Raw genomic sequence first — 19,229 nt, 5'->3', positions numbered from 1 at the left:
TATGTTATGCAGTGGAACGTTTATTTCCACTTTGAATATTTGTCTATGTGTGTACTCCACTATTGCTAGGCATGCACGGCGTGGGGTCAAAATCAGAAGTCTTCAGCCAGCAGTATCTGCTTGGGACGTTCCTGCATGTCTACCTGCTGTGATGCCAAAGGTGCAAAGGTCAATTCAGATCCAAAAGCACAGTTTTTTCTCAGCATTCATGTTCGTCCAGTATAACCATTTGTACTGCAATGCATGCAGTAATGTTAATTAGGTAGCTTCTTCCTGACATTTGTTTAAGTATTTTTAATTCGTGGTTAGGGAATGAATGCGCTTCCTTCTTTGGGATAAGTTATTCCACACTGGGATTCCTGAATTAAAACACTATGAATCTTTCAAAATATTACTACTACAGATGAGGGCATGAAACATATTTCTCGACTAGCGGGATTTCATATTGCCCATAACTGTTCTCTGTGAAAGTGCTTCTTTAGAAGGAAAGATCTCAGAAATTGGAAGGGTTCTCTGAAGATGATGTCGTCAGATTTTTTTCCTACACCTTCCCTGATCCCAGTACAACCGACCCCATTTGATAACCCACAGTTTGGAGCAGAAGTTTCCCTGGAGCTCTGTACCCTCAGGCTTCAGGGTCAGGATTCCTGCTTCAGGAAACTCTGGTCACCTTTGTCCTGTTTATCCTGAAGGCAATATGCATTAATGTTTTTTAAGGGTATATTTCTAGGAGAGCAGCAACGACACATGCCATGAAGATATAGTAGATCTCTTTTAAGAAACTTCTGTTAAAAATATCTAAATCATCTATTCAACCTTGTCCCAAAGGGATTCTGCAAACAGAAGCATGGACTTCAGGAAATGAAAGAGATCTGATCAGTGCTTGTAACCATGTCCTTACCTCCTAACCTAAATCCACACTCGTCCAGAATGGAATTCACAGCACTGTCCCTCTTAGTACTGAAGGAGATCACAGTAGCAAATGATATCCAGATTTTGAGAGAATGAGTTACTCTATACTCAGACTGGCTAACCATACAGAAAAGTGCAAAAACAGCCAACTGCCCGAACAGAAAGTGAGGGACAAAAAGCTGGCAGTGTTACACAGAAAAGTCCTGAATAACATAGCTAATCAGTAAGGTTTTTGAAAAAAGTCTGACGACATTTAAAAATGCATAAAAAGTTGCCACAGAGTTTGGCAGTGAAGTGCTGTCTATGTTCACTGTGGCTAGGACAAGAAGTAGTAGGCTCAAAGTGTAGCTAAGTATCCGTCTGGCTGTGACTATAGTTAAGCAGAATATCTAGGGCAGATGTAACTTCCCTACTGTCAAGAAGAGAGCAAGAAAATCATCTGTTAGGAGCTGGTTAGGCAGAGGTTACCCTGCCTTGAGGTGGAGAGATAGAGTAAGTGACTGATCTGGGTCCCTTCTGTTAAATTTTAATCATTCTGTGACACTAATTTGATTCAGTATAAAAAAGGTCTGAGGTCCATGCCACAGAGAGGTCTTCTCAAAAAACTATTGTTTAAACAGAATCAGCAACCATTGTTTCATGTTTGTTTTTTATTTTACTGTCTTAAATTTTGTTTTAAACCAATATTTCATTGTTTTTCTCTGTACCACAACATACAATTCAAGATTTTAGTCCTCCCTTGTGTGAGTCTGCTCTGTCTAATTCTCACCACCCTCTACCTTGCTCAGAGCTCCCCTTTCTCCATGTGGTATCACCTTTACCACTTACCATGCTGCAGCAAGCATGCTCTTTTCCCTGCCTTACTTTTGTGGGTTTTGTGTGGTACTCAGCATGTAAGATCACAATGTTCTCCAGTTTTAAATCTATTCTACAAAATAAACTTCTTTCATCATCCCATCATTGGCTAGCTTTCACAAATCAGATCTCTGAATCACTTTTTTTCGCAGTAGGAAAAATCCCAGTCAATATACTGGGACTTACAAGATGTGAGCTGTACATTTGAGTGGTCTGAATAGTGGAGCGTTCAAATTGAGGGTATTATTTCAGTCCCAAATCTAATTACAGTAAAAGACAAACCAGGGGGATACTAACACAACTGTATAAAATGACAAACTAGAAAAAAATGTTCAGCCTCTTGGTGCTTACATCCGTTTATAGGCTGAGAGGAATGAAGGGAAGAGTCATTGCGTGCTTTAGCAATTCATGTACCAGTCGGGAAGAAATTCAGCTAGACCACTTAGATAAAGTAGGTGCTAATCTGGGATAATAAAGCCCCTTATCCAATGAAAATCTCTAAGGTTAAATGTATTTGAATGCTGGAATATGTATGTATACACACGCACATGCATACACACAGAGTTAAACAGGATAGTTTCCCTAGTTTGGATTAAAATACTTTGCCAACTAGTGAGACAAAACTAAGTCTAGATGATCAATATATCCTAAGGTAGCTGGGGAAATACGCAAAAATCAGTTAAAAATTATGAAGTTCTGTACATTTTTCATCAGTTGGCTTGCAGGGGGGCAGATTTTCTTCAGGATGCCAAGAAAGAAACTAAAATGTCATGGTTATCTAAGGAGCTGCAAAGAGCAATAATGGGAGGAAAGTCTTATAAAGGTCTGCAGTGAAGCATCAGATTGTTTAACTATTTCATGCTAGTTTATATTGAAATTTAAAGAATAGCATACCTGAGTGGTATAATTTTTAATTTTTTAAAATAAATTAATCCTTACCTTTTTTTCCTACAAGCAAGTTTGTTACTTCTGTCTATATTACCTATAGGCAACAACGCACATCTCCAATAACACGGAAGAAATCAACTAGTCTAAAACACCTTGCATCCTAATGGGAAACTTATACTCGTTCCTGCTGCCTTTTCAAATCCCACTTACGACTTCACATGAGAAGGAGATTTCAATGAGAAGGAACACAAATTGAAATTTGGGAAACTTTTGTTTTATTCACAGCTTCTAACTGACATTCTGTGGAAATTTGGGAAAACCCCTTTACCTGTCTATTGCACCTTTCTCCTCCTGCCCTTCTCTCCACTCATGACTTCCATACACACTTGAACATATATATCTTCTGTCTATCTTGATCATTTAACAGATTTTTCCATGGCCACAACTGCACCTTAAACTGTATTTGTGCATTGTCTAGCAAATATTTCCTGAAGTTTGGCTAGGGCTTTAAGTACTAATATAGAAGAAAGAAAGGACAACAATGAGGTTTTTTTTTCCAGCGAAAGGGCCATACATATTACTAGTTGCAAACACTGATACATTTGAGAAAAAAGAGAAGTGTTTCTAGCCAGCACTGCCCTGTGGCCCAGCCCCAGCCCCAGCAGTTCTAGCAGACTAGGTAAGAACCGGTTTGATTTTCCGCCATCTTTCACAGAGTCAGGGAATAGCCGAGGAGGGAAGGGACCCCTGGAGATCATCTAGCCCAACCCCCTGCTGAAAGCAGGCCTTGTTAGAGCAGTTGCTCTGAAACAAGCTTTGGTTTTATCGTGAGGATTTCTATATACCACCAATGGCCTCCACACTACAGCAATGTTCTGGACTTTTTAGAAGATGACTTATATCTGTTAATATCTCCAGCACTATCAATATCTACTGAATGCAACTGCTAGCATCCAGAATCACAACCGTCTGGGTCCTTCTGGCCGGGCAGCGTCTTTTTACTGAAGGTCAAAAATGAGATGATAACGAGTCAGTTTGTTCAAATGCCTTGGTGTAGGGGTATTAGCAAAGCAAAGGTCATCTTAGATTAAGGTGTTCCATTGAACACAGATAGTTAGTCCATCTGAATAGCGTAACTGGAAACCAAATCATGGTCTATCTGCCTGAATAAACTTAGGCACCCCTTAAAAACCTTCGTGGAATGATTGCTTCTAAAAGCCATTAAGAATGCATAAGACAAAGGTTCTCACTTCGAGATTGCACCAGAAAAATCTAGAATCTCATTTAGTCAGTATTAGTATTTTAGCATTATAGTCAATTGCGTGTGGAACTCAGTAGGAGAGAGGATTTCCTTCTGCATCCCATAGAATAGTTTCTTAAGTGCATGCATCTCCTGATTTTGATTTGAGGTTTCGTTTTTCAAATTTATTTGTCCTGTTTCATACAGGTACATTAAAATAAGAATTGTATTCTAGAAAAGCCTGGTTTTCTTCGCTGACTGAAAAGGAAGTATAAAGAGTTAGGCAAGGTGTAGATGTCTACATCTCAGATGGATAAATCCCATCTCTGTTTTTGGTTCATTTATTTACCAGAATATCATCATCAGTCTCAAACATCTGGAAACAGCGTATTTCTTACAGTCATAGCTGCAAATGGGACGTGTGATATGCACACCAAATGGCCAATCCTTTATGACTAGTATTCCTTTGGGAAATATGATTTAATAGTTGCCCTCAGCTCACCATGAACAATCTCAAATCATTTCTGTTTCCATCTTTAAGATAACTTGATATTTCTTAGGAATGAACACGGATCAGTGGCCTTCATTCTATTCTGATAGGGTGAAGAAAATAAAAAAGAAAAATCCTCAGAACAAAAAGAACGATAGCGAAAAATGCCACTTCTAAATGTCCACGCTAAGGAACATACTTCCGTATATGTCAAATTCTTGAGCCTGCCTTTGCACAAGTGAAGCAGGAGCTTGGCTCTCTGGTTTTACCATCTATTTAAGAACAAACATGCAGCAACAAAGGAAAACTAACAGCTGGGTTCTGGTGCACAGCACAGCAGCTCCCTGAGGGAGTCTGCTAGGCATCTTAGGTGGTTGAGATACTGACTGATGATCTCTGCAGACTAAATTCTACATTTCTACAAGCAGTGACTATAACTCTGAACAGAGTAGTTTTCTCCCCCTGCCTGCCTCTTTTTTGTGGTTTGTCAATCCCTATAAAATTTTGTGCAATTTTATCGCTGTTTCTTTCCCCCTACTCATTCCTCTAACACACATCTGGTATGTTACACACCTCTGTGTGAGAAATTTCTGCCTGGCTTTTTACTAGCTTCAGCAAAATGATGCTAGCATAGGTAATTTAAAGAAGTGGCGGCTCTGTGGCAGCACAAGTCATTGCAATATATCTGCATTTGCCACTGAGTCAAAACATTTAGTACTGATGTTTTTATCTATGACTATTTTAAATCAGCAGTTATGCTGTTGTTAACAGGAACTGTGCAATAGAGATTTTATTTCATTTTGATTTGCATGCAAGCACCTATGTATATAAGCATACCCACTTGTATGTAGCCATATAGAGGGTTGGGTATATGCTGTTCTCCTTAAAAATGGGTATGGGCACAAACGTTTTGTGACCGACCAGGGCACTAGGAAGGAAGGATGAGACAAAAAAAAAAAGTTTCAGGACCTGTAAGCAGCCCTTTAGTCATATATGGCACAGCCCTGCTTTAGGATCCTAACCAATTTGACACCTCTCATCTTTCTAACTTAATTGACTGAGAGGTTAAAATATTATCCGTAGATATTGACAGACAGACAAACTGCTATGGCAGAAACTTTGTTTACTTAAGAAACTTTTCTGAAAGAGTATAAAGTCTCTCTCTGACAGTTAAAAAATTATATTTATGGTGTAGAAAATGTGATTCACTCAAGACAAAAGTTAGGAGTAGTTTTTTCGCAATATATTACCAGAGGCTTTACCAATATCAAAATGAAATGTCATGGATGGAGGAGAAAGAAGGCAAGTCAACCATGGAAGGAAGAGGTGTCAAATACAACTGGCATTCATCGTTTCTTATTAGACAAGTTTTTTTTTAAAAAAACTAGGACTTAATACACTTCAGAAAACAAATATTTAATCTGAAAAAAATTTAGACACCCTTAAGAGCTCCCTTCAGGAGCTGCCATTTGATGCTATGGGACTCAGCGGATTCAGCAAGTAACTGCACAAATTCCTTTTATTGGCCCTTTTGCTTTCATCCTTCTCCAGTTTCTTCCTCAGCATCTGCTGGTCTGTGATGGTGGGAGACTCCACCTCCTGCCACCTTGACATTGCTGTGCACTTCAGACAACTGCAGCAGGAGGGAAGGAAGGATTTGCTACCCTTCCTGTAGGTTATTCTGGGGGAGGTGGTCTATCCCTATAAAACTAAGGAACAATTTTTTCAAGTGGGAGAGGCATCACAGAGTAGAGCATAAGCACATGTTGAAGTTGCAGATGATGAGGTACAAAAATATGGATAAAACAGGAAATTAAAATGCTCTGAGATTATTTCCTTTTATACAAATAATTCTTTCCACAGCTTCAATTTCATTCTTCATTTCTAATGCAAAACACTTGCAGCATAAGAAGTGACTTAAACTTAGTGTCAATTTTTTTACTAAAAGATGAAGTATATCCCTCAAAATTATGAACATATGTATGAAACACTGGTAGTCCTAATAAGGCAAATTGACAACAGTGGCTCCACCCACATGGACACAGCTATGCAGAGTAACAATTGAGCAATAGAAGAGGACAAGATGTCTCAAACACTTGCCATTTCTTACTTTACTTATTAATAAATTCAAAGTGAAAAGTTTACATTGTTTCTTGTAAAAATTAATCTTCCATTCTTGAAAAATACCAGTTCTGCATCGTGAGTTATTTAGACGCCCAAGCCCAACGGTTTTCCAAACAACCTTTCAGTGTCAAAATTTCCCCTAGAATATTGCAGGAATGGGGACAAAAATGTACATTGACAAAATCTTTTCCAATGCCATCTGGAAGTGTCAACATTTTAAAATTAATAGTCAAACTTAACTCAAAACTGGACAGAAAAGAAAACATCCTCTTTATGAGAAGGCCATATGTGTAAATGAAGCATTAGTTCCTTTTGAATTGTTGAAAGTAATGTAGTAGTTTTCCAAATAATTTCTTTCTTCTGAAAATGGAGTACTGTGAAAACTAAAATGGCTCCTATCTGTTTTGGGAATTGGGTAGAACCAAAATAACTGATATGAAGTAATAACTGATAAGAAATAGTCTGTGATTTACAATGTCGCATGACAATGTTCCTGTCTTTTCATGCTCTGTTGAAAAAAAAAACAACACAGGGAAGAAAGTATATGCATGATACGTGGAGCTAAACAATGTGCATTTTTTGAAAAATAGCAGCCACCATATTATCAACTTATTCTGGAAGAGAATGAAGAGGTAGAAACAGCAATCCTTCACAGGGTTACAACACCACAACACTTTGAACTGGAGAGTCTTAAGAACTCTTTCCAAACATTCCTGTGGGACCTACAGGTGCATTAATAATCCCCATTTCACAGAAGGAAAAAACACTGGCACAAATATTGCAGAAGTAGGCAAGTATACCTTTAATCATAGTATAGCTGTCTCTATACATCATTAAGAAAAAAAAAAAAATCTTAAACATAGCATTCAGGTGTTAAATCTGGACTAGACTGTAGACAGATGCATTGGCATGAGGACAGGAGTCTGCAGATCAGCTCCATGGCTGCTGTGTTGCCTATGCTTAAAATACTTTCCCTCAACCCCTCTGTAGGGGACTGTGCACAGGGATAGCTGCATACAGAATTTCTTTCCTTAGCTAATTCCTTGGCTGTCCTTGTGGGTCAAGTAGAATTAGGCCACAGATTCCAGCTCCTGCCTTCTGCAATTTTAGTTGTACCTTTTTTCTCCTCAAAAGTCCCATTGGAGGAAGTCATTTTTTTTCTTTCTGTGGAAGAGAAAAATGGTTCTGTTTAGAACTGTCCTTCCTAAAACATATTTCAGTAAAAATATGATGAGGGATTACGTCTTCCATGCTAAGCTTCCATGCTTCCATGCTCCCATGCAGTTAAGAATGATCGCAACTGTTAATTAAAAAAAAAATTCTCATTTTTATTCACAAAAATTTACCAAATATGGAAATGAACCAAAAAGGTAAGAATAAGATTGGGCATGGAAGTTTCTTAAATCACTGGAAGGTGTTAAATGGAGAAGTACTATTGTCTAAAGTAATGATTGCCAATCTTTTTGTAAATGAATTTCACTTGAAAAAGTTAGTGATCCTCCACATGTCACCGTGTTCAGCTTTAGACTTTGTCCCCACTTCTTCATCATCAGAGCTCAGCTACTGAGTACAGAAAAACACATTGGATTAAATCCACGACCAACTCATGATCCTCTATTTCTGATTGCAAAATCACAGAGCCGAAACACTGCTGCTGACTCAGAAATCAGGATAGATTAATTTGTTTAGGGGCTATGCTTCAGCTCTAACATATTCAAGTCTCACCAGCAAGACATGTCTTAGCAATTCATAACCACTGCTTCTGAATATCTGTTAAAGCAAGCTGAGATTGTTTGTGTCATAACTTGAATCACTGTGTACTAAGGATAGGCAGATCCTTCCCTAAATTTTCTATTGGATGTTGTTACTAGCAGCAAGAAGACTACAGCAGAGAGTGGAGGAAGAGAAACAGGTTGAATGATTAGAAGATAGGACCTGATAGAACCCTGCCTTGCATGAAATTGAACAAGGTTGGATTTCATTTTCTTCACATATATAAAAGGGCGTTGGTCAAAACTCATCCATCTCAGCAGCTGACTGTGCCTGCAGCTTACCTCCCTCTCCCTTCTTTCCCTTTGTGTCAGCAAGATTTGAAGAGAGGAAATTGTCTCACAGAGGGAGTGTCGAGACTATATCTCCTAGAGGTTACTGAATGACTACGTAATCTAAGTGGCTATAAACAATTTCCAAGTTACCTTATTACAGCTGTTGCTAAGATTTAAAGTGTGATTTGCAATGCTTGCCTCCAGCGTCCAGAGACTGATGCCTTCAACAGTGATGAAAAGACTCCAGAAATGCTCGGCAGATGTCAGAAAAGGAATTCATTTGCTTCTAAATGAACACCACTAAACTTGTTCATGTCTAACTAGAGCACCAAACAGTGCTATACAAATATCGAGACGGCTGGAAAACCGCTGACTGAATAAAAGGTTGCAGAAGGTCAGATCAAATATCTATCCAACTCACTGCCTTGATTCCAACAATGGCGGGCAGCGGATCTCTAGGGAAAACATTAAGAACAAGAAAAGCATACAATGACACTTACCCTTTGTATCCTTATAATGTCTGACAGACTGCAGTTTTGAGACTTCCTGGGCTAGAGTTTAGGTCCATATTTTTGTGCTTTCTAACTCTTAATGGACATCTCTGTCATTAATATGGCTTATCACTGATCCATTTACGATCCTCTATGTCCATATGCAGAGCAAGCTGTGTATTCTTTTTTTATATACCTATTTACTTAACATTAAGAAAAGTATCTTAGCTTTTATACATAGATAGATAGATAGATATAGATATCTATGTGTGTGTGTGTGTGTGTGTGTGTGTGTGTATAGATGTGTCTACATGAGAGAGAGAGAGAGAGAGAGAGAGAGAGAGAGAGAGAGAGAGAGAGAACTGGAAAGGGCCATGACCACAGGGTACCATCCTGTACCTGAACAGAATTACAACATGGGAGCTGACCCTTTCAGAAAGCAGAGAAAAATTTGTCTACCTTTAATGTACTGCATAAACCCATAAAAGACGCTGGCACACACACAGCAAGGGCAAAGCACAATATCATCTCTTTTTTTTTGATATACAGCCATATAATGAAATATATAGCACTCACTCTTTTCCAAAGTCTGTGAGAAATAAAGCCCGTCAATGAAATTAAACAGTAACAGACTTGAAATTGGTAAAAGGAAATTTACACTGTACATCATATGTAATCAACCTCCAGAACTCACAACAGATTTTAAAAAGGCCAAGAGTGGGAATAAAAAAAAAAGAGATGAGGCATTTATATGAATAATAAGAATATTTGAATTTATGTTAGTGTAAAATAAGCTGCATCAAGACAGAAACCAACCACTAACTGCCTGAAGTTAGAAACATTTTCCCTCTAGGCATGTTGACATATCATTTTTAACAGTAAGGATTTTACATCTTCCTCTGACACATTTGGTACTGGTAGCTTTCAAGAAGCAGGATAATGGATCAGATGGGCCTTTAGTTTAATAGGTCCCAGGTTTCTTTTATTCAAAGTCCCTCTTCCTGATCAACAAGGGTGGTCTTCTCTACATTATGAGCAAGACTGCCAAGTTATTATATAGTTATTTATTTTGCAAACGGCTTTACAGCGCAGATGTTCCCCTGTGAGCATTAGAGCTCTTTCTCTATGGAGGTTTTCTCTGCAAGTAAAACCCTGAATCTCACCTCGACACCACTGAAGTCCACAGCAGAACTCCCAATGAGCTGACCAAGATGAGGATTTGACCCACTAACTGTGATATCCTGTTCAGCTTCTGCCTCACTGTGAAGTTAGCAAGTGGTTGACACAGATGTTAGCATTCATCATGCTAATTTTTGGGCTGCCTGATATGAGAAACTACAGGTATAATCCTTGGGCAGGTTTTTGCCTTCCTTTCTAGTAGAAAACATTGTATATGTGCTACTATAAAGATGAACAAATCTGTAAAGGTTGGGAGTTCAGCTTAACTTTTCAGAATTCAGAGGCTTATCTAAAGTTTAACTGAAATAGCCAAATTTTAAAAGTGGACAAGAAGTCTTGTCAGAACTTTATTTCATGGGAGTTACAGGATTCCCTGTTTTTTCGGCTGGCCCAGAAACAGTAAGATACATCAAACTTACCAAAAGATCCTTAAAGAGAAGGAAATGTCATCACTGACTTTTAGCAGATGGGAGTGTGATGCTTAGGGAATTGAAAAAAAATCTGTCCACTATCACACAAAAGCCAGTTTCAGAATCAGATCCCATGTCTACTCACTATTTCCTACAATGAGAAAAACAGCTTCTCTCTAGGAATTTCAGGCCTTCTTTTTCCATGCCTTTATCCCTCCGGAAACAAGAATTAGGGAGGCTGCAAAATCTTTAAATATACATTTTTTTCAAAATTAGCCAAATAATTCTTGAGCATCTTCAGGAGCCTGTAGTTAGGACTATGAACAGAGGTCAGAGAATGTTACTGCTTTTTTACGCACTGATGTATTCACAGCAGTACCTGTTGTTTTGGACCTTTCGTCTCTGTTTTTCAGAGGCCCTGTACTAGTGCTGCACTGTTTTCATGGTTTCACTGGTTTCCAGCAGCAGGTTCATTTTGTAGGATTTTGTTTTGTTGTCATGAAGGAATTCTTTTCTTTACTTTATCTGAATCACCATTAAGTGTTCATGCTCAAAACTCTTAATCCTGATGACACTTTATTCTCACAGATCCATACCACAGATTTAAAATGGGACTCTTCAGAATATGGGTAGCAAGATCTTGATCACTCTTGATTATAATGCCAATTAGTTCTGTCCTTGCAGCAGAATAGAATAGAGCTACCACTCAACAAAGCGGTTCAAAGGATTCATCAAAAGACCACGGTGAAGAGCATACAACTTTGTTGTGTAATGTTCTGAGTACTCGGGATATGTAATCAGAACAACCTTCCAGCTCTCACTGGAACCAAAGGCCATACCATGTGGATTGCTGGGATATTTATAAGAGAATATAATTTGAGTTCATACCTCAAAATTGGGGCCTTTTAGCATGATGGACATTATTTTTACCAATCTGATTCAAGCTCCCCTCCTGGGGAGCAGTTCTTATTCATGGTAAAAAAATGTCATGCAAAGAATTGTTTTTTTCCTTGTTATCTTATTCTGTTGAAATTTTCACTGAGAACTTGTCCATGAAATTCTTCAGCTGGAAGGCAATCTTTGTTCACACAAACATACCCAGTGACTTAAATGGGATTCACAGCAGAAACAGTTACAGAAGAGGATCATATATTTCTTCAAAGATATGGGACAAGATCCAATACAGAGAATGTGAGTACGAGGCCAACAAAAAAAAGAAGGGCCAAAATTTCTCAATTGCAACAACATAAATAAAACTTTGGACAGTTTGCCAGATTAAGACTTCATGTGGAATGATGTCTTTTGTCAGTAGGACTAGGAAAGCTGCCCTTTACATCCTTAAAAAATAGCAAGTGATTTGTAACCAAGCGACAGATTTGTTGGTTTGTTTGAAATGAAATGGTTTATAGCAAGACAAGAGGCTTATTTAGCTGAGAGTTCTGGAGAAGGGGCTTTTTTTTTTTTTTTTTTAATGAAACATTTATAACTATAAAAAAGGTAAAGAGATTTTTTTTTTATAAAACCTTTTTACAGTTTATTTCCTATCATTAGTTTCTTAAAATATATATATATATATATATATATAAATGAGGATCTGACTAAATGAATCAGGACGTTAAATGATAGAATCCGTCCATGTAAACAAATAAATAATTATTTACAATCTTTGGCAAAACAAAGTGAAATTTCATCGATCTCACACTCTCTCTCTCTCACAGACACACAAACACACATACTTGCAAGGAAAAAATGAAAAAGAAATAGAAGAAAAAACATCATAAATAATTTACATAGAATAGGAAAATTATGATACAGTCTAAATATTAACATCTTCATCCCCACACTGATGTCTCTCTTTGAGAAAACAAAAAACCCTACACAGCCATTACAATCATTACATTTAATGAAGTCACCCTCCCTTCTCCTCTAGACTTGGGGATACAATTTGAAACACCAAAAGGAAGAAACTGAAACAAACTTTAAAACCTCATAAAGAGGATTTGGAAAAAAAAAAAAAAAAAAGATTTGATAATATGAACATTATAAAATGTGCAATAAAGCCAGAAATGGATTTCTTTCTAATGTATATAGCAACAAAATCTATTTCAAGGGAGAAAAAATAGAGTTGACATTTAGCTCACTGTGCCCTACAAGAAGGCAAAGTTACTGTATTATTCCATTAGTAAACCCATCTATGAATAAAATTACACCAACAAGTGTTCTTTTTGTGAACAAAGCTCATACAACTTAAACAAAACAAAAAGTTAAACATGTTTATACTACTGTATATCTGAATAACTGTTGTATCTGTTTAGAATAAACACTGGTATCCCTTCAGCATTATTTTAAAATTTCTATATACAGCAGACATACGTAACAATATAAAATATTAAAATTAGGGTAACCGGATATATATTAAGGTTCCATTTATAAATTCCTTATTATTATTCATTTAACTTTAAAGCATACATGAATATAACCCATGAAAATATGTGTTTAAGTGTATGCCATGCTTTGACAATATCTACATACTGCGATACGCTTTTTGAATAGCTTTAAAATACCTTTATTTGTAAGTGTATTACTAATACATTATACGACATGCTTTAAAATAAATTATCAAGCAGCTCAATGTGATAATCATAATAAATATTAACAAAATATTTATAATTGGAACCTTAAATTCATATGTTACCAAATTAAGTAATAGTAGTGTTGCCACCTTTTCAAAAACCCAGATCAGGATTTAGGATGTCAAAGTGCTTTTTGCAGCAGAGGTGGGAAAGTGGTTCAGGTTCATTTTGCTCCACACGGTCATGGAATATTTTTTTTATTACGAGGGAATGTAAAACAAAATGGAAATGGAACAACCAGAAATCATTTTATGAAAGTCATCCTGACAGCGGTGATAGCCAAGGATGTTTAATTTGATCACTCTTCCTTGTCACATGGGAGTTTCTAATTCAAGCCAAACAAAACTTAACTAAGTCTACAATAGTAGGCAATGTTTTAGGTTGCAAATTTGACATTTCTACCAACTCTAACCTTAATGGATGTTATTAAAAGGCATCCTCATCAGCTGAAGGACATCTTTTTGGATCACGAAATCTTCCTAATTGACCTTTGCTTTATTCTCCAAAGGCTTTTTCATTGTTAGTAATAGATACTGTTGGTGCAGCCCTCTTTATTTTGTTGAGATTAGAGGGTGTGTGTTACGGAGGTCCAGCCCTGATCAGAGCAAGGAAGTGTCAACCATACACCTAAAGAGTTATTCAAACACTTTTTTTCCCCTCACTTAAAGACAATGAATAATAATCATTATCCCCCTTTTTTCTCCATATATATATAAATACATTTAGAAATTACATTTTTATATGTAAACGTTATTCCTTAAAAAGACAGATAAACACGTCTTGCTAAGTTTTCACTCTACAAAAGCGTTCTAATGTATCAATCTGCTTTTGCTTCATTGGTGGGTCGGACGCTCACATTTCAGTTTCATTAGTCCTGGCTGTGAGAAGGCACTTGGGTGGAGGGATGGCTGAGACACTCCTGGCAGCAGGGAGATACCTGGTCAGTGGAGCATGAGGACAGAGAAGGAGGTACACAAAAACAGAAACTGGGAGTACCAGGATGTACTGAGGTGTCTAGGTTGCACGGCATCTACAGTACTTTACAGCAACCATTGCTCAAGCATCTGAAAGAAACGGGGGGAAAAAGATATTAATTACTGTGGTTGTTTTATTTGATTTGGAATTCATTCAGACTGGAACAGAATGCCATCATGATGCAGCAGAATGGATGCAGCACAATACTTCCTGTTCTGCATTTTCATACAAAGGTGATCACGTTTATATAAAAGCAGATTATACATAGAGACATGCACACACATATGTGCATCTTTCTCTCTCTATGTATATATGTATATATATAATCATATATAAGAAAACTGAGAAGACATTAGCTGTATTTCAAAACATTTTGGAGAAGGCACAATACACAGACATGCTCATTAAAAATATCTGTTCTCCTCTTTATTCCTCTCGAAAGAAGGGTGATCCAGAAGTCTCTGTGTGCCCGCAGGACATACTGAAATAGCTTACAAAGGAAAGTGGATAAATATATAGAATTCTAATAAGATATACAGTTAGAATTCTATCTCATTTTTTCCAGGTGGGTACTATTAAACATCTGTGTTTTGTTATTCAAATTGAGATTACTATAGGGGCAAAAGACATCCATGGTATTTTAACAAATCAAGATTTACTAGATGCTGTACTATCAATTGCTTTCTGCAACTAAAGGATACTTTTCATCTCCATGTTTTGTACTTGCTACATAGGTATCAAATGTATGAGAACTTTCCAGACAATTCTGCAACTAACCTCTGCATTCATATTTGAGGTCAGAGAAATAGACCATCTCTTGAGAGAAGACAAAAAGACCTAATCGTCCACCAGCAAAGGTTGTATCATAGATTGGTCCGGAATCCACCATGACTTGCTTCCCTTCATACACTAAAACTCTGTAAAGAAGAACAAACATATTATAAATTAGAACAGGAGGATAATGGCATGTGTCCAGTGCTAAGGGCTGGTAAGAGTTTCCAAGAACTCATTCCGAATTTGTTTCTAATAAGGCAACAGATAGCACAACTTCATTGTAAGAACTGCTCCTCAATTCTATCTCACGCCCACCTGGCTGGCTGCCAAAACACATTAATCAGAAGCAGTAGGGCTGTTCCATTAGTAATTTTATGCCCATCATGTGCAAAAGATTTCCCAATTCTTTATTTCGTAGTCATGTCTCCTGGAATGAACTGTCATGTACTATCATTCATTGATAAGCCCATGTCCCTGTGAACCCAGAGGTTAACACAAGATTTAGCCACATCACCTAAAGTCATCTTGACAGCTGCATGAATCACCGATTTATCTATCTTTTGGTGCAAGGGCCAACATAAGAAATTGGAAGAACTATTCCTTTAGGGTAAAAGCAAACATTTAATTGGAGACATGTTGAATTTCATTTCAAACCTTTTAAGTGCCTAATGAAAGCTGGAAGGATTTGGACACAAACAACTAGACTCACAAATGTAAGAGAGAACTAAGTCCTTCTTTTCCAACTTATGAGTAATTCAGGCACCCACCTAGGAGCCAAAAGACCTCTCCATTTTCCCTCTCCACCAGATTGGTTCCTGTTCCTTGAAACTGGATTTTCCACTTCTCATGGGAGAGTAAGTGAAGGTTCTTAGGCTCTCAATCTCCTAAAACAGCCTTTGGGCCAAATGCAAAGTGTCTCTATAGTAGAGTAGAGCACTCTCAGGAAGAGAGAACTACAGTCCTGCTCAAACTGGTATTTCATTAGCTATACGAAGTGGAACGGCTTTACAAGGAGTGGAACACACTCAAGCAGTTCCCTATAACTCAAAGGTTAGGGACAGATTTCAGCTGAGGCAGAAAGGCAATTCAAACCTGTGTCTCCTCCATGTCTAGGACTTGCTCTAATTTGAGGTGTGCTTCATTTTCTAAGAGAAGCCCAAAGCCCAGTATGAATCTGGGCCCTGAAAACAGTATTTAAGGAAAAGCAAAAAGAACGACTCCTAAAACTCTGACAGTTTTCCATGTTCACGTCCCTGGACTTAAACTGAATTCTCAAAATTGACAGCCCAAAACACATAGGAAGAGAGGTCAATCAACTATTCATCCCACCAAAAAAATTACCCAGTTCCCATCCTGTTAATATTACATTCCTATTTCTGTACAAATAATATCTTCAATTATTTCACAAATATAGCTGTAAGTTTTTATTTCTTATCAACATGTCCTACAGAATGAAGGAATTTAATGCCCTAGACCATAGAATTTGTCCGGATAGCTTGATCTAATGGGATGCCAGCTGAAATAACCTTTATCTGACATTGACTAGATTCTTCAAAGGAAGATACAGTAACAGCAACATGAATGAACAATGAACGAGTTAAGTTTCTTTTTAACCTGTACCAGTCAATGCTTCTTTCATACTTTGATGCATAAAGAATGACAGCATATGCAAAAATATTTTTCCTTTCCTTCCAAAAGCCAGATAATTTAGTTTTTCCAAATAATTTCTTTTACCCAAATTTGGCCTTTACACAGTCAAATGTAACCACCCTGCTCATACTAAAGTACAAAATAAGCAGACCTTAAGAAGTAAGATCCGACTCTGCCCCACTAAAAACATACTTTTCAGTTACAGTAGTTAGTGCAAGATAAAAATGACATGGACAGTTGATGCTCATTCTCTAGAACATCAGATACACAGCTGAGTCTAAGGAAAGTAATACGCCATAGCTCCTTTTTATGTGCATTACAGATGTGCTTGTGGATACTTCTGAAGTATCTCATATAAGCCACTACTGGAGACAGGATGCTGAAGTAGACAGGCCATTGGGCTGCTTCCCTGTGGCAATTCTGATGTTTCTAATTAATTTCATTCATTCAAATTCCAAAGGCTGGGAGGAATCTCAGGCTATAATCTTGCTTTGAGTTTTGCTTAAGAATCCCTGTTCATTTTACAGAAGAGCCATTGAGATTTTTTTTTTTAATTTAAGAATATTTAGGTGATGTAAATATTGAACCATCGAAACTAAATTAAATACATCTGAAAAAAAAATCTAAATATTAATCTATATTGTTATTCTAAAGACAACAACATGTCCCAAATAAGAAAACAAACAGTCATGAAAGGATCACCATCGCTAGAACTAACAGACTAATAAAATAGCTGTTATATCAACACAGACAAAAGTTAGGCTACTAGAAGAGAGAGGCACAGAAACATTTCTTACTTTATTAGTCCTGTTTTAGGCCTATGAATCAGATGCCACCTGTAAGCAGTATAATCTTTCCAGCCAATGTTCTTGGGATCATGCCACAAAGTACGCACCTACAGTAGGAATATGAATGCCTTATTAGAAACAGACCATACTCCAGTAACTGTATATATGCAGGCACAGACTATTTGCTGCAGAGTACAAAACTAAAAATAATTTGATGGTATAATCAGCATACCTCTTAGTCTGTTCACCTCTAGCGAAAGCCATGAAAATTCCTGTCTTTAGTAAGCTATCAGTTATTCATCTGTAGTTTCATATTTGAAGCCAGTGAAGACCATTAGAGCATCTAGTCTGACTTCCTTTGGGAAGTCCTGCCTCTTTGCACATACACAGATAGGAGAAGCAGCATCGAATCTGGCAGCGCAGGTGTGTGAGCAGCTCAACTGAAGGAAAGGGACTGCAGCTTGCACAAATGTTATTGCCTATAGGCTATTCTTTTAAAACTGGCACAGTAACATTCTGTCAAGGCCTTGCTCCCGCAGCAAACTCCAAAGTGTGGAATTCCTATGCACACGTGAAGCCTCACTAACTTGATTTCCAAAAGGCACAAGTTTCTTCCACGGCTGGGGCCTACTTGGAACAGCAGCAAACTTTCTCTCTTTGTTTTCATTTCTTTTTTCTTTGGCTCTCACTCTAAACAAAGTATAATTCAAACAAGCTGGAATATTAAAGAAGTAAGTATCTTAAGTTCCAATATAGAGGTCACAAAGGATTTGTGGAGAGCAGAGATCTCTTACTTCTTTCTTCTTTGAACTATACTACATTGTCCCTTTTATACACGTAATTTTTTCTCTATTTAATTTTTTATACATTATGTTTTCTTTGAAATGCAACAGAAATGTTATTACTGACAATAAAAATATGTCAATTTAAGAAAAAGCTGATAATTTAGTTTAAGTGAGGTATGAAAGAAAATTCATTTCCAGGCACCCCTCTTCTTTCTGAAGCACTAATCACACATCATCACTGGCCTTAAGTTTTAAATCTCTCACCTGTCCAGGGGTGTTTCCTGTGTGCCAGAGAGCATTTCTCAAGTGTTCACCAGTACCGGTTGTTGAATTCACTACTTTGAGTGACACACCAGAATAGCCATACGCCCTGGTGGGTTTGTCCTCCCAGTAGGTCTGAGTGACCTGCTTCCACATCAGGACATAAAACCGACTGCTGGACTGATAGCCAAACACAAAGCCAGCGTAGTCATCATCGCGGTCAGTGTTAACATAGAACGTGCCACTGAAGTCAACAGAGCTGAACTCATCATAGCCTGGGAGAGGATGAAAGACACAAACCATTCAGTCAGAACATCAGGTCTGGCTGCCCATGCCCAGAAGTCCCAGCTCTGATCCCAAGTTTCTCCAGGAGTCGTAAACTATCTTCTTTTTCAGTTTCCCTACCTGTAAGAGAGAGGTAGTTACATTTGCCTACCTAACTCATGGAGAGAGAGATAAATTGTCTATAAGGGGCACTGAAGACAACAGCACTATATTTAGGTCAAGTTCTTGGACTGGATATTTTATGTGTTATAGTCAATGATAAGTTACAAGGGTAAACAAAGGTAAACAATATTGAGCTATTCTTAATTTGGGCATATACACTGTGCCCATGCTTCAGTCACAAGCTCAGAGCACCAAAAGGTATGTTTATCCCCTTTTTCTTTTTTCTTTAATCCTTAGATCACTGGTTACTTTTTCAAATATGCTGGCTGACATTTGATACTC

The 19,229-nt window shown here is 37.5% G+C and overlaps 1 protein-coding gene across 2 annotated transcripts in view; it reads right to left on the bottom strand.

The window, feature by feature from the left end:
* Positions 1 to 12,519: 12,519 nt before the first annotated feature.
* Positions 12,520 to 19,229, bottom strand: part of THBS2 (thrombospondin 2) — a 35,233-nt gene continuing 28,523 nt past the window's right edge. For both annotated transcript variants that reach the window (XM_068939115.1, XM_068939116.1), the window contains exons 19-22: positions 18,504 to 18,775; positions 17,464 to 17,561; positions 15,020 to 15,159; positions 12,520 to 14,331 (exon numbers count right to left, since the gene is read on the bottom strand). In XM_068939115.1, coding sequence (XP_068795216.1) covers positions 14,324 to 14,331; positions 15,020 to 15,159; positions 17,464 to 17,561; positions 18,504 to 18,775 — 518 coding nt within the window. In that variant the 3' untranslated portion in view covers positions 12,520 to 14,323. The remainder of the gene's footprint in view (positions 14,332 to 15,019; positions 15,160 to 17,463; positions 17,562 to 18,503; positions 18,776 to 19,229) is intronic.

Source organism: Struthio camelus, chromosome 3, assembly GCF_040807025.1.
Source record: "Struthio camelus isolate bStrCam1 chromosome 3, bStrCam1.hap1, whole genome shotgun sequence".
NCBI classification, from domain to species: domain Eukaryota; kingdom Metazoa; phylum Chordata; class Aves; order Struthioniformes; family Struthionidae; genus Struthio; species Struthio camelus.
This window is presented reverse-complemented; position numbering and strand designations above follow the sequence as displayed.